This window comes from Numida meleagris, chromosome 8 (genome assembly GCF_002078875.1).
Source record: "Numida meleagris isolate 19003 breed g44 Domestic line chromosome 8, NumMel1.0, whole genome shotgun sequence".
NCBI classification, from domain to species: Eukaryota; Metazoa; Chordata; class Aves; order Galliformes; family Numididae; genus Numida; species Numida meleagris.
The window spans coordinates 18,165,792-18,181,822 of NC_034416.1; the positions used below are offsets into that span (position 1 = coordinate 18,165,792).

Below are 16,031 nucleotides of genomic sequence, written 5' to 3' on the forward strand. Positions count from 1 at the left end.
TGCAGTGATCTAAAAGCTCTTAATAAAGTAGGATGACTTTAATGATCCTCCATGGTGCAGAAAAGTAAATGTTATGCTTGGTGCCAGTCGGTTTCCCCGATTTTGCTCTCCAGTAACAGCACAGCATCGTGCTCATGGGTCAGTAACAAAGTTTGGAATTCAGGTGCTTCCTACTGCTCCTTTCTAGCTGCACACTTCTAATATATATCTATTTCTGGTGTCTCGTTTGAGCAACCTGAGCTCAAGAAAGTGAAAGTGAAAATAATTTTCAGCTTTTTATAGAATAATAGTGCCATTTAAATTACGTGAATTATAGCCGTTTGTGATGCATATCCTCGTCACTGATATCAATTAGTGCTGATCATGTTTATCTTCTAGCAATGCAATTGCATTTAGTCAGCACAAGCATACACAGAAAGTACGAAACCTAAGTTTTAATAATGATTTGCATCCTACAACAGTGAAGAGATTTAAGAAATTTTGCCATTGATTTTAAAAAAAAAGTTAAAAAACGAAAAAAAGAAGAAAAGTTATTAACAAGTTGGAGATTACTTAACTTTCCCTGCAAATACGTTTATATTAAAACACACAGCTATGCTCATAAGTAGTACAACCACAAAGAGTACCAATGAATCAATTGCACGTTGCTCTTATAACTTGGCTGACAATTGTACTGTTGCAGAATTACAGTTTGGAGATGGGAAGCATGCACGTTAAACACACTGGCACTTAGCAGCTCTTTTTTTATCCTTTTCTTCCTGAAACTGCATGGGGAATTATTACCTGACTATGGTAACCGGCAATTACAAGAAAAAAATATATATATATGTATATAAATAGAGTAGATGTTACATTTCTAAAATGGAAGCGGGCAAACAAATAGAACAGCTACATCATGCGAGTTACTAAGGATGTTGGGTTTCCTTAAGCAGAACGTATCACATCGTACAGGTGACAATCGATGCTTCTGGCAGCTGGTAATGCACGCTACGTGCATTTAAAACAGCATGAGGCTATGTAAAAGGTGATAGCCAGGTAAATACTGTAGTGGCTTCTCAGTGCTGGAGGCTTTCACAGCAATGTGATGCCATACATCAGGAGTTGCTTACAGTCGCGGCTATAGATTTTAAGTACTGGGTGAAGAAACACATTTGTTGAGGAAACCTAAAGCCTTAAAGTTTGATGCGCTGCATTTGCCCCATGCCATTTTCACAGGCACTAACAGCACGTTAGGTTCTGCTGTCTTCAACTCTGCCAAAACCCACAGATCAGCTTTCAAGTGGGTTTAAATATTTATCTCTGGATCTGCTATTTTCAGGCTCTGCATTCAAGCCTAGCCATTTCCGCACGCTCTCTCAACCCAAGCATGGCAGGTGTTTAAATGGCAGAGGATGACAACAGCTCAGGTGGAGCCGCAGCCCCCCCTGCCCCCAGCAGGCAGACACTTGGCAGGAAGGCAGCATGCAGCCACCCCGGCCAGGCTGGGGCAGGGCTCTGCCACTGACTCATTCCACAAACTCGCAGTGTTCTCAGCACTGAGATCAGGAATTAAAAATGTTCCCGTTTTCACGGGCGAAACGTATGTAGCCGCGTTTCAAAAGTTTTGCCTTCCTTATAACTAATGTTTGCGAGAGGAATCAAAATATTTAAGGGAACCATGCTGTGAAATGACAGTTGTTATATAAATGTAGAAGTATAGAAAACTTAGCAAAAAAATACCAAGGAAACAGGGCTGAAATCTTGATTTAAGACCAGATTTTTACAAGCTACTTTCCTACTACAAAGATCTCCTTCCAAGGACATCTAACCATACAAATGACTCCCCAGAGGTCAGTGCTGGAACTGGCACTCTTTAATATCTTCATCAGTGACACTGACAGTGGGATGGAGTGCGCCCTCAGCAGTTTGCAGATGACACCAAGCTGTGCAGTGAAGCCAGCATGCCCCAGGGACGGGATGCCACCCAGAGAGACCCAGGCAGGCTGAGCAGTGGGCCCAGGAGAACCTCATGAGGTTCTACAAAGCAAAGTGCAAGGTCTGGCACCTGGGCTGTGGCAGCCCCCATGACCAATATAGTCTGGGGGACGTAAAGATAGAGCACAGCCCTGCCGAAAAGGACTTGGGGGTACTGGTGGATGGCAGCTGGGCATGAGCCAGCACTGTGCCCTCACAGCCCAGAAAGCCAACCGGATCCTGGGTGCATCCAAAGCAGCGCGGCCAGCAGGGCCAGGGAGGGGAGCTGTGCGTGTCCCTGATTATTACAGGGGAGTTGGACTAGATGACCTTTCCAGGTCTCTTCCAACTCTAAGGATTCTATGATTCTAAATACCACCTTTCATATTAAAACCTTATTTACTGACCATATAGAGGTGATTTTAAACAAAGCAGAACAAAAAAGATGGCAAAAGACACTAGAGCCTACTGAGAATACACTGTCAAACTTCCAATAAATGCTTAGGCTGAAGAAAACGAATGCCAGATCTAAGAACTTTAGGCAATAACAGGATAATATAGCAAAATGGAAAAAAATAAGGAAGTAAGGAAGCGGAGAGATCCGGTTTACAATTACTGGTGGCACTTGAAGTTACGTTTTATAAATACAAACCTTGTGAAGGAGTGCCCTGTCACAGGGCACTACAGCACTGGATTCTGGGCACCCTCAGGTTCATGTGGACACTTGAGTTCTCTACTGGAACCAAACACCTTGACCAGCCTGCCCAGAGCCACCGACTGCCTCTTTACCAACGAGTGCACTCCTGACCTTGCATGCTGGTACTTCTGCCACCCAGAAAGAGCAGTGGGCATCACACTGGGAATCATATGCAGGAAATCACACCACACAAGCATATATTCATACAGAACACTTGTACCAAGACTGGTCACTCTATATGTTTATCCCCTGGTTTTAGTGGTTCCTCCAAATGCAAGAGCAGGAACCACAACAAAAATTCAGAAAGAACTGATGGCCTGTAGCACCGCATTTCTGATCCACTGCACCAACTGACACAGTTTAGCTGCAGAACACTGTCTTCCCAAATACAAATTTCAATTGTGATTAATGTTTTATTAAAAGAAAAGAACAAACTCTAAGATGCAGTAATACAGGTTGCATCTACACTGGCGTTTTAGTTCTGATTGGTAACTTCTGAAGCAAAGGATGTGAAACGGACTGGATAGGATCAGATCAGAGCCAGGCTGATCCCCTGAAACACACACCCTATGCACAGCAGGTTCTCAGCACCAGCCCTGCACCCTGCTAGCTTCTGATACAGACAGCCACAGGGAACCAGTCTAACAGATGAAGACAAGCAGGAAGGAGATATGTGGGTTTTGTTACTAGAACTTGGATTGTGGAACTGACAGCGAATAGAGGACACTCACAACCATGGAGACAATAAAATCAAGGACAAACCTTTCACTGAGAATTACAGGCTCGGGATCATTACTATCCATAGTAATTTCATTATTTGTTGCTCACTACTAACTCTATGTCGTATTTTTACATGGCAAAAAATGACCTCCTGCCTGATGATATTTCATGGTCAATTAGGCTGTGGTCCACAAGACAAGCATTTCAGGACACAGCTCTGATCTCTCTATGATAGCCACATTAACTCTAAAAATATGTGTTCTATTTGTTCTAAAATAATTTAAAAAATCAACAACAAAACCCAGAATCATGCTCCAAACAGATCGCAGAAATGTCTCATAATACCAATTTTTCATGAGATACCACAACAGCCAGAGACAATAATTCCATCACCCTTTTTATTGTGTGAAAATTCTCAAATAACCTGCAGGGCTGGACACTGGATATCATGTTGCCTTTCAAATTCACCTCTGTCATCCATACAACAGCAGCTGCAAAAGATTCCCAATCCCTCTTCATCCAAAGCACCTAGTGTCACATCTCAAGAAGACCCACATGAAGTAAACTTGTGCATGGTTTGTTTGGGAAGCATAGAAGCACGGCAGCTGCTGTAGACAAACATCATTTCCTCTACCAGTACACCAAAAATACCAGGCCACTTTCGAACCAATCGTGGTTGTGGAATGATTGCTAGAGGTGACTTGGAAATTAAGCTTATATTAAAGATACAGTGTTGTTCACACATTAAGGAAAGGTACAAAAGCAGAGTGCAGCTGGCATGCAAGGAATCTGTTCTACAGAAGTTCCCTAGGCAACCTTAGGTGTTGGCAACATGAGGGGAGCTTAATGTGCTGGCTCTAAGAGGAACAGCATGAGGCGGAGCAGAGTGAAGACACCATGTCCAGGTCTGTGATACCACTGCTGGGATGGGAACCTGATGGTACTACAGGACTGATAAGCTGCATATTTGTTACCTGGAGTCAATGGTCCATCATTTTTTGAGAAAACACCGTCCTCTGGATGATCTTTGCTCATTGTAATACCAAAACACACCTCCTCCACAAAAGCTACCTGCCTCCAAGGTGCAACCGCCCCTCATTGAGCATGTGCCCTGAATTCTTCTAGTCTATACCTTTAAAAGTGAAGCAAGAGGATTGCACACCAATCGTAACAAAGGTATGTATGACTGGAGGCACTCAAGCTCCACTTGAAAAATAAGAAATAGCATGAGAATGGCTTAAGAGAGGAGGATGTCACAGAAGATAACATCGGACATCAGGGATGAACCACCTCTTATTTCTGGGAGCAGTTGGCAGGCTGAGATTCTCCTTCCACCCACAGGGACACCTTTGGGTAAGATCTGTAACACTTGGTTATACTGAGCATTCCCTCAGGAAAGTTAGACACCTCTATAGAGTTGGTTTTATAACTTGATGCGCTTGTGGACAGGCTTCTCCTTCCTTTGCATATGCTTTGCAGACGGTAAATTTATCACCAGCAATCCCAAGCACTGGCGCATCTGCTGCTTCAATAAACTACACTATTCATGAATCTAGCCATGAGAGTTCTCACTGAACACAACCAGGTTCCTTAAGTATGACCATGGGAGTTCACTGAACACAACTAGATTGAAAGCGTCTCATGTTATTAGTACATCTGTAATAGTGATAGTTCAATATATGTGGCTGGGCTATTATCACTGAATTGGGCACCACTTAGAATCTAAGCCCAGCCGTCCCTCCAATATCTGAGCACAGTCTGGAACACAAGGGGTTTATTTTCTGCCAAATTATATTGTGCTTTAATGAAACAGTGGTGGAAACACTGGCTCTAGAAGAGCTCACAACATACCCATTATTGTAGTAAGAAATCTAGACATCAACATTAGTAATTTACTAAAGTAACTTACTAAAGTATCTGACACTCTTATCCAGATATGAATAACTGACACAAAACTAGGGGCTAGGAACAGCTTTTTTTTTTCCCTTTCATCATCAAATCTCTGTTGCCAAAGAGGAATTGTTCCAACGAGGAAGCAGTTTACTTTCTCCTTGAGTACGAAGACAAAACATGAATCTAATGATGTCACAGCGTAGTCCTCCTAGAAGAGTGAATTAGATGGTTTTTTTTTTTTTTTCAGAAGAGCTGATTAAATGCTTCATACTTAGTGTTTGAGAATCAGAACTTTCATGTGTCTCACCTGCCCCCGCTCTTAACAGCAAGAGAAGGGATAGATGCAGAAGTGGTAGCACTGCCAGCGGGACCAGGATTGGAGCTGTGGTAGGAAGCACTTACACGAACAGCAGGTCCTTGTTACCCAGTGGAGCACAAGTATGCTGCAGCCTATGGCATTCCTCACTTCACTGCAAAGGAATTGAGTTATCACCACCAGACGATTCCAAACTAATTTTGCAGGTAATGAGTAGTTCCTACTACTAAAATCATCGGTTGACCGAGTTCTAACCACTAGCATTTGTGACTTAGTAGGACAACAACGCTGTCTCCGGAGAAATGGTACAAGTGTTTAAAGGATGGGCCACTACATTGCGCTCAAAAATGTGTTTGTCTCTCCACAGTCACATCAGCAGCCTTTTCAGAAGCGTACGTGGGCAGTTCTGTGGGTCCTGGTGCCACCTAGGGGAAAGCTGCAAAAGACCAAGGAGCATATCACAGGCAGGACAGCATCATTTAATCAACGTTAACTCTCCAAACTTGGTCCGGTTGACCTAAGTTTGAGACATTAGGAGCACATATTAAATGATGTCATTTGTTTAATTAAAAATGTGAGTTGGCACACATGGGCTTATTAGAAAAAGTAAGGCAGAAGCAAACGATGTGAAAATCTTACGAATGCTAGAAAAATTATTTAACCACTAGACAGCAAACCAACCAGTTCTAGATACGGCGTTTATCTGTTTTTCTAATCACCATGAACATACACAAGGGCATCAAGTCTACGAAGACTTCTATATACACACGTGTTTTACAAGCTTGCATTTTATCTCAAACACCTTAGACCAAGTACAAATATCCTGCATTGGCTAGAAGCAATATCTTTCCTAAATTGTTTAATAACGTCCCTGCCAGTAATATAACAGACCATTTCTTACTGCCTTCTCGAACACGGTGTTGACATCAATGAATGCCATTAACAAATGAACACCATCACCACCAGCAGGAAAAGAAACAAACAAAAACCAGAAGCAGAACTGGGCTGACCCTGAGGTGGGGGCACGCCTCCATTTTTATCAGTGCTTTAATAATAGCCTGAAAGTAATGTTTTATTTGCAAAAGAGCTTTACAGGAACAGCGTGAAAATGCATTTACTCCTGCATATAAATTCTTTTTCTCACAGTTCTTCCCAGAAATATCTTTTATTATTAATTCAAAAGGATGAGACAAGCCTTTTTCTCCTCTTTCTTTATGAGTCTTCTGATGAGATGGAAGCAAAAGGCACTTACCTAAACACAGTAGGAACTGAGGACAAATTCCAAACCACTGTAAGTGTCACGTAAGGTAGATATTACTAAAGAAACAAAACAAAGCTGTCCATATTTTAGCTGCAAACGTTAGCACAAGTTGCATCTAAAAACAAAATAAAAACTGAATTAATTATGAAGCTGGAGGGAAAGCATCAATCAGATGGACTAAGAATGTCCTCTTTAAAGCAGGAACGGAGAGATGTATTATCAAACAAAAGCTTTCAGCATTTCAGAGGGCATGAAACATGGGCAGGGATCCACGGCCACACAAAGGTGCTGCTCAGTTCTATCTTTAAAAATGTTTTATGCAGTTGTGTACTGCAGCCGGAGTTGCCTGTGGAATTGGGTGTCATAATCAGCATGGAAAGGCAATGAGTTCTCCTTCCCCTGCAGATCACCTCAGCATGAAGCCACACATCTCAACAGCAACAAAAATCAGTTGCTACTGAGAACTTCCCAAGGTGTTTCTAAATCAGTAGCTTGGTGCTCACCCTAAAAGTCACCGCCTTCTTTTAACCTTCAGAAAAGCAGAAGGTCCAGCACAGTCTCTGAATATTGGCAGCCTTTAAGTTCAGGATCACTAAGAGGATGGAACGTATGCTCATGTAACCACGGCTGCTTTCAAACAGGTGGAACACTCAGCAGCAAGACCGGGTGTAAAAGGGACGAGGTGGGACATTCTGTATTTGGGGGAGGTGGTGCAGAGGGTGTCTAGTACATTGTAGAAGAATGAGAAAAACCTTACACTTGCCTGCCAGAAATTTACAGACACTCACAGAAGTCGTCCAAATCATAACAACCACTGTCTGGACAACTTTTTAATCAGAAAGTCCAATTCTGGAAAGAAATAATCTCTTTGCAAACAAGTACGAAAATTAGGGACCTGTGGCAATCTCTGAGTACTAAGGATGCCATAAGATCAGAGATCAGTACGCAACGTGAAGATCACCAAACTGATGTTCTAAGGAAAAAGAGAATCACCCAGGTATTATGCATTTCCTATCTTTTCCTGAGATAAATTATGTATAATCCTGTCACAAAGCCCAGCCACTTGCAATGAAATGACAGGAAGAAAAAAAAAAAAAAGGAACAACAAAACTCATTGTCTACAATGGAAGTTCAGAAGTTTAACTCTTATGCTAGTAGGACATTAATAAGGTCTCAGTCATTACTTGGTACTACACCTAATCTGTCTCAGTACATGCAATTGCTAGCTCCTTCTTCCACTGCAAAGCTATACAAACAGTGTGTGCGGCATCAGCCTGCAATCTCAGTAGGAACGTGTCTAAGCTCAGGTCCCTTTGCCAAAATGTGACACATATGTATACACTTTGTATGCATTTCTTTCCCATAGCCAAATGAAGACTCAAACAGTGTTTTAAATTTCCACCTAGGCTGCAATTGCATGACTAGAACTTGGTTTAAATGTTAATTTGTCTGACCACAGAAAGAGGATCCTTCTTCTATCTCATTTGCCGCTCAATTTTGTCCAGCTTACATGCTTCTGTACCAACCAAAGCATTTCTGTTCTTAATAAAGATGTGCATGCAGGCATTTTCTGAAGATGTTTGTTCTGTTCTCACTCAAGTGTTTGAAGTTAAAAAGCACTCAGCTGCTTGAACAACGGATGAAAGCAAACAGAAGCGAGCACAGCCAAAACATGACATTTATTTTTAATTTTTGGTAATGTGCCAGAAAGTTTCCTTGCACCCTTTTTCAGAGACTCATAGACTGGCTTGGGTTGGAAGGGACCTTAAAGTTCACCTAGTTCCAACCCCTGCCATGGGCTGGCTGCCCACCAAGCCCGGCCTTGGGCACCCCAGGGATGGGCACCCACAGCTCTGGGCTGCAGTGCCAGGGCCTCACCGCCCTCTGCGTAAAGAATTTCTTTCTAACTCTAACCTCATCTCCCCTCTTTTAATTTAAAGTCATTCCCCTTTGTCCCATCACTATCAAACCATGAAAAAGCTGGTTCCCCTCCTGCTTATAAGTTCCCTTCAAGTATCGGAAGGCCACAGCGAGGTCTCCCTAGATCCTTCTCCTCTCCAGGCTGAACAAGCCCAGCTCCCTCATCCTTTCTTCATTGGAGAGGTGCTCCAGCCCTCTGAGCATCTTCGCAGCCCTCCTCTGAACCCACTCCAACAGCACCACATCCTCCTTGTGCTGAGGCCCCAGGCCTGGATGCAGTACTATGGATGGGGTCTCATGAGAGCAGGGCAGAGGGGGACAATCCCCTCCCTGCCCGCTGCCACCCCTCTGCTGATGCAGCCCAGGACACTGTTGGCCTTCCAGGCTGTGAGCGCACACTGCTGGCTCATGTCCAGCTTTTTGTCCACCAGGACCCCAGGTCCTTCTCCGCAGGGCTGCTCTCCAGGAGTTCTTCTCCCAGTCTGCACACACATCTGACACTGCCCCAACCCACAAGCAACACCCTGCACTTGGCCTTTTTGAATCTCATTAAGCTCACATGCGCCCACTTTTCAAGCCCGTACATGACCCTCTGGATGGCACGCCTTCCCTACATCGCATCAGCTGCACCACCCAGCTGTCATCATTTACCAGAGCGGTGCGCTCTCCTTGGCCAGTCCCTTCTGATCAATGTACCTGTGGAATTCCTTCTTGTTATTTTTCACATCCCTTGCCAAGTTCAGTAAATGCTTTCCAGTAAATGTAGTTGTTCTGGACAACAACAACAAAAACCACCCATTTTTGATAATGCTTTCCATTTTGCTTATGGAACCAGTTCCAGATGAGGAAAGCAAGGCTTTTTTCAATCACCATGGCAGGCTTGATGACACTACACAGACAGCTAACGACAAAGGACAGATCTTCAGCGATTTTTTGGTTGTTGTTCTGTACAGAAAGGAAGTTACATTCATTAAATCAGGAAAAACTGTTAGTACTTAGCTACCACATACCACTGCATGATTGGTGTCACAAACCATTACAAAAGGCAGTATGTTTGACTGCAAACATGCAGAAGAGTAATGTTTGCACTCTACATTACACTTTCATGTTTCTTACTTAAAAATGAATAGCTGCTACCATTGAATTCAACAGGATGTTCTTATATTTGTCATATATATACAATCTGTTACGAAAACATACTGAAACCTGCATAAGTTTTTTTTTTTTAATAGTTACAGTAGATTTTATTCACTTTTATGAGCAGATAACTTCTATTTGGACTTCAATATAGTTAATACCATGTCCTTTAGCAACCGTTTGAAGAAGGTTTCACTGTGAGAAGTTACAGGCTTTTTAAATTAATGTCATTTTTCCAACCACCCTAAATTTGATGAAAGCTTTTGGCATCTCTTACTGATTAAAATCAAAATCAGTGGCAGGCTGAGTACCTCAGACCAAACTTGTTTTGATTCTGGTGTTTTTATTAACATGCTTGTTATATATAATGAACATGCAACATATAAAAGGGGTTTACAAGTCCTTGACAGTAGCCCCCTGAAGGAGGCCTACAGGAAAGCTGGAGAGGGATTTTTTATAAGGGCACGTAGTGACAGGACAAGGGAAAACGGCTTTAAACTGGCAAAGGGTAGGTTTAGACTAGGTATTAGGAAGAAATTCTGTACTGTGAGGATGGTGAGACACTGGAACAGGTTGTCCAAGGCTGTGAATGCCCCCTCCCTGGAAGCACTCAAGGCCAGGCTGGATGGGGCTGGGAGCAGCCTGCTCTAAGGGAGGTGTCCATGCCTATAGCAGGGGGGTTGGAACTAGATGATTGTAAGGGTCCCTTCCAACCCAAACCATTCTATGATTCTATGTTCTGCTACAAGATCCTATGGAGTATGTCTCCAGCATTAATTACACTGGAACCTGCGCTCCAAATACTTATAAATCACCACGGTTCTGAACACCGCTTGGTCTTTAAATAATGGACCTTAAACAAATTCTTAATCATTAATTATGCAGTTGAAGGGCCAAAATGGTAGGTGAAATGTGGAGAAAATGTTGGAACAAGAGCTTTAAATTCATTCCCATTTACTCTCCCCTTGACAGCAAAGCCACAGTAAGAAGCTCCATGCCTCAGCCTCACCTCCACATGTTTTCACCCAACTCTCATCATTGTTAAAAATATTGTGAAAAACATCCCTGGCATGTGGAACCAAGCCCTTCTGTCCCAGTTCTGTATACATTCTCAGCTTCCAGTACATGACAGCGTGAAGCAGGCTGAGTAAAATTAAGGGAAAAAGGAGACGATGTAGAAGGTTGGTAGAACTCCTTAAGATGGAACTGCTGCCAAAAACTACTGAATCACATTTCACACTGATGTCCTAAAAGGTGGGAGATAGCAATGAGTGTTCCTATGTCAGCACGCCCTATCTTTTTGTGAATGATGATTACTGAGTAGTGACCACTCAATACAAATAATTGTAGTGTACTGTAATGTGTTTCATGGTTTGTTAACACCCGAAATTTCATTTCTGTCCTCCCGTATCCTGGAACACACAGCACCCTATCTTTACCCGCTTCTGAAATGAACTGTAACTGATCACCAAGTATCTCGACCTGATTTTGACCCAAGATATTCCAGTACATACCACTTTGCACTGAATCATGTCAAATCAGTTCTTGAACAAATTTGACAGGAAACACAGCAATGCTCGCTTATCTAGATGAGATCAAGCCTGAGTCCTTGTAAATGATGCACTAGGCATTGCTTTAGCTCCACAGAAAGCGGTAATTCTGCAGTGAGAATTATGCAGTCTTTGTTCAACCATAAAATTAAAATAAGGGATACCCTAAGGAAAACAAATTTAGTGACACTGAAGTGAGATACACTTTTCAGAAAAGTAGACCAAACACTGTAGGTTTTTCTGTAGCTGAGATTATCACGTTAAACACTGTTCTACAAATAGATAAATTGGTGTTAGCATCTGAAGGAACCACAGTTGTCAAAATGATGTGGATATAAGATCTTACAAATGAGCTGATCATCTGCCAAGATCAGAATGAATCTCCTTTTTCATATTCACAGTTGCACACTTTGCTGTCTTACATCCCTCTATACCCACTAAAGTCAGCTCACCACTCACCACACCGAGTGCTGAATACACACATAAAATGTGACAATTTCAGGGCCTTATTTACATGCTGCTATAAATTGCTTTTCAGTCTTCTAGTGAATGTCACGATGTACTGGACAAGGTTTCTACAAACCACAAAACGTAGTTCTCTGACATGAGATTTTCAACATACATAACATTTAATCGCCCTTGGTAACAGTGTGAGTCTTTTCGCATTCACATTTTACTTAGAATTGTTAAGCCTGAGAGCTTAATTAACAGTGAGATTTTTACTTCAGTCTGGAGAAAATTATTTTATTTATGCAATCAAACATCATACACATTCTGAGTAAAACAAACCAAGCATACAACACAGAGGGAAACCTCCCCCCAATAAGTAACCCTCATGTAAAATAATAATGCAGTGGAAAAATACTAAAAGTAAAGAACAGAAAAAGCACGAAACCTCATTACATACTTGCAACTCTAATCAGATTCAACAGGTTCCTCAACCAATGCACATCTAGGAAGATGGAAATAGCTTAATGTTAAAGGACATTTAAAAGAATCACCCTGTAAAGACTACAATGACTTTAAATTCACGTCATCTATTACTTTTTCTTGTCATTATGGCATTATATAAAGGACTAGAATGACTCCATCTGGAACGCTGTATCAGCTACAGGAAAGAAGGGGACAGATTCTTTAGCAGTCTGTTGTGATGGAACAAGGGGAAAATGGTTTCAACCTCAAAGAGGGAAGATTTAGGTTGGATATAAGGAAAAAGTCTTTTGCCGTGAGGGTGGTGAGGCACTGGCACAGGTTGCCCAGAGCTGTGGTGGATGCCCCGTCCCTGGAGACTTTCAAGGCCAGGCTGGATCAGGCCCTGGGCAACCTGATGGAGCTGTGGTGTCCCTGGGCACTGAGTTGGACCCTCAGATGTCCCTTCCAACTCTAAGGATTCTATGATTCTACAGTGTCCAAGGAAAAAAAAAAAAAATAAAGGAAAAGAGAATAGCAGGAACTTCAGACAATGGTAACAAGAAAGATGAGGTCTCAGCAGTTAAACTCTATTGGCCATTAAATAATTCGGACCACAAAATAATCACTGGGAGTATTTTGGAAGTGCTCACCAAAAACAGCTTCAAAAAAGCTTCTAATCAGCAAAGATTCACCTACCCACAGCACCCAGGGCAGTCACCGACCCGCGGGGTCACGGGCCGAGCCCTAGAGCAGCAGCATCCTTTAATCTTACCCTTTGCTGGATGAAGTTCCTCTGCCTTTCTCAACTAAAGGAACGGCCCGTCTCGCATTCAGTGAAACTCTATCAGATCATCCTTCTCTTCCTGCCTTCGAGATCCTGCAATTTTGAGACTTCTCATGGTTTGGAACGTGTTTTCACCTAAAAACCGTGTTTTCACTAAAAGCCACTGCAATCAGGATTCGCTGTTGGCGACCTCGTTCCCTTTCCCCTGTGTAAACGTTACCATTTCTCCCCTCCAGCTCTCCCCGTTTATCCGTACCGCTCAGCCATCCAGCACGCGCCAGCGCCTCGCCTCGCCACTCCGCCCCGCCCCGCCCCGCCCCGCCCCGCCCCGTCACGCACCTTCCGCCCGCAGCTCTGAGCGCCGGAGAGGGCGGGGCGTCGCTTCCCGCGCGGGAGTCGGCCGGGCCGGGCCGGGCCTTACTGTGCTGGGGGGGGGGGAGGATAGGGCCCGCGGCCCCGCATTACCGCCGCTGGGTGGGTAGGGGCGCGGTGGCGCTGCGGGGGCTGCCGGGGGAGGTGGGTGAGGCTGTCGTGGTTGTGGGCTTCCGCTGGGCGACGGCGGGGTGCTGCTGGCTGTGAGTTTGTGTATCCGAAACCCGGCAGATGCCGATGAAAGCAGAGATGAAGGTCGGCTGCCTTTCCTTCCGCCAGCCCTACGCCGGGCTGGTTTTAAACCGGGTCAAGACCGTAGAGACTCGCTGGCGGCCGGTGCTCGCTAAGTACCAGAACCGCACCGTGGCCGTTCATATCGCCATTAAGGACTGGGAGGACGAGTCGTGGAGAGCGATTCTTCTGGACAGGTTGGGAATGACGCCGGAGGAAGTGCAAGAGCTGCTGGATAAAGGGGAGCAATTCGGCAGAGGAGTTATCGCAGGTAAGCAGCCTTGGACCGCCCGTCTCCGAGGAAGCCTTTCATCTGTCAGCGTATTGCTTCACGCGGCCAGGCTCGCGGTGGCGCTGCCACCCCGCTGTGCCGGCACTGCGCCTGCGCCCCGGGCCGAGCTCCTCGGCGGAGGATGGCAGTGCCGCTTTCTGTTTTCTGTCTTTGAGCTTATGAAGTCTTCAACCGTTTTACGGTGCTCATGGTCAAGCTGTGTTATGGCATTGCTTTTCATGTCGTGTTAAATCAGTTCTATTTCAGTTCTACAAATGCTCCGTCAGTCTTATTACTTGGGCAGGGAATGATTTTATTCTTGTAACACAAAGGATAGAGTGATGCTTTTAAAATTATTTTGTGCTGAAGAATAATCTATGTTTCTGCTCTGAATACTTACCAAGTTTGTGTCAAGCATTCACTCTTACCATGTGTGTCAGTTCTGTTTTCACACCCTGTATCTTGCATTCTCATTTGTGTATTTTTAGCTATTCCTGCAAGACAAATTACTTCTATCGCACGTTGCAGAAGATTGTTCTGGTTCTGTGGTGCTGAAAATTGTTAGGTACTAAGTTACATTAGTAACCTTCATGTAAATTGCTTGCTAAACTGTGGAGTAGTTGTAAAAGCTTCCTTGGTCTTTATTTTAGTATTATTAATCTTTAAACAACATTACCAAATGTCGCAAAAGGAAATTTCAAAGTAAGTAAATTTTACGAGAGTAAAAAGAGAGCAAGAATTTCCATACAGCTTAATGATTTTAAGGAGTCCTGATATGAGAACTTAATGAAACTGTTTCAAGGACAAATGTAGGTGAGGGGTTTTTGTTAATTGTTCTAACTGATTAGATGCAGGCTTCTTCTAACAGAATGATCTCTGCACTGTATTATTACTGCATGCTTCTGCTGCTCGCCTTACCAACCTCAGTCACATTAGCTGTCTTCTGCAGCGATTGACACTTGTTTAAGGTGTGTGTATTTTGTTCTGTGTTCTTCTGGCAATATGAATTAGCTGCTTCATATGTTCTCTGGGAGGTTTACTGCTGGAAACTTTTCCAGTTACTCAAACACCAACTAATTGTTTTTGTTTTCTGACACAGGATTAATTGACGTTGGAGAGACATCCCTGTATCCAGAAAATTTACCTCCTGAAAAGATTTTGGAGCTGGAAAACAAAGCGGTTCTCAGTAATCTAGAACAGAAATACTTGACTGTTATTTCAAATCCAAGATGGCTCCTGGAACCAATTCCTGCAAAAGGGAGCAGAGGAGTGTGGCAGGTGAACATCCCTGATGAACTGATCCCTTCAGAGTCATAGGAGTTGCCCCACGCTGTGTTTTTCCTTCCTAAATGTAAACTACTTCTTGACAAGTCACCTTCTTAAATACCCGTGAATTGATTAGTATTCCTTCCAAAATAATTGCTTGAAGAGTTGCTATCTTGAAGGAAGATAATCAAGATCCCATTTTTATAACCATTACTGAAAATGATTGATGTTTTACTGATTTTTTTTATGTACATAAAAGTGTAAATAAACCAGAATTTTCTAATACATGGTCGAGGTAATGCGTGCTGATTTAAAATGTGACTCCAGGCTAATGTTGTATGACGCATGTGTATCTGATTACATAAGGAAAAATTTAGAATCTTCAGAAAAATGAAACTTAAGAGCAGGCTTCTATCATTAAAACTAATGCTAGCAACCTCTCAGTCAGCTGCTATCTGAAGCAATTTCTTCAAATTTGGGATTACAAACCACCACTGGGAAACAGAATTGCTTAGAGATTGCATAAATCTTGTGCAATGATCTTGAACTCTTTTCTAAATGAAACTATTTCCTGGTAGGAAGCCCACACATTCTCTTCCATGAAAGCCAGTGACACCCATCCCTCTTAGTTTCGGTCTATGGTTGTTCCCTTTTAGGCACTAAGCAGGATTCCACTGCAAAAAAAAAAAAAAAAAAGGAGAACTGGAGACTTTAAGACAGACTATTTGAACATTTGCATGCCTTTCCT

At 43.1% G+C, this 16,031-nt stretch overlaps 1 protein-coding gene and 1 long non-coding RNA gene across 2 annotated transcripts; one reads left to right on the top strand and one right to left on the bottom strand.

Annotated features, from left to right (window-relative positions):
- Window positions 4,817-13,440, bottom strand: LOC110403471. The gene is made up of 3 exons (XR_002441684.1): window positions 13,132-13,440; window positions 6,832-6,955; window positions 4,817-6,015 (listed from the first exon to the last, which is right to left on the bottom strand). It is a non-coding gene; the product is annotated as an uncharacterized LOC110403471 (long non-coding RNA).
- LOC110403408 (protein CXorf40A-like) lies at window positions 13,506-15,570 on the top strand. Its single transcript, XM_021406573.1, has 3 exons — window positions 13,506-13,617; window positions 13,747-14,017; window positions 15,117-15,570. Exons 2-3 carry the CDS (start codon window positions 13,747-13,749, stop codon window positions 15,332-15,334), a joined length of 489 nt encoding a protein of 162 aa, XP_021262248.1. The 5' UTR covers window positions 13,506-13,617; the 3' UTR covers window positions 15,335-15,570.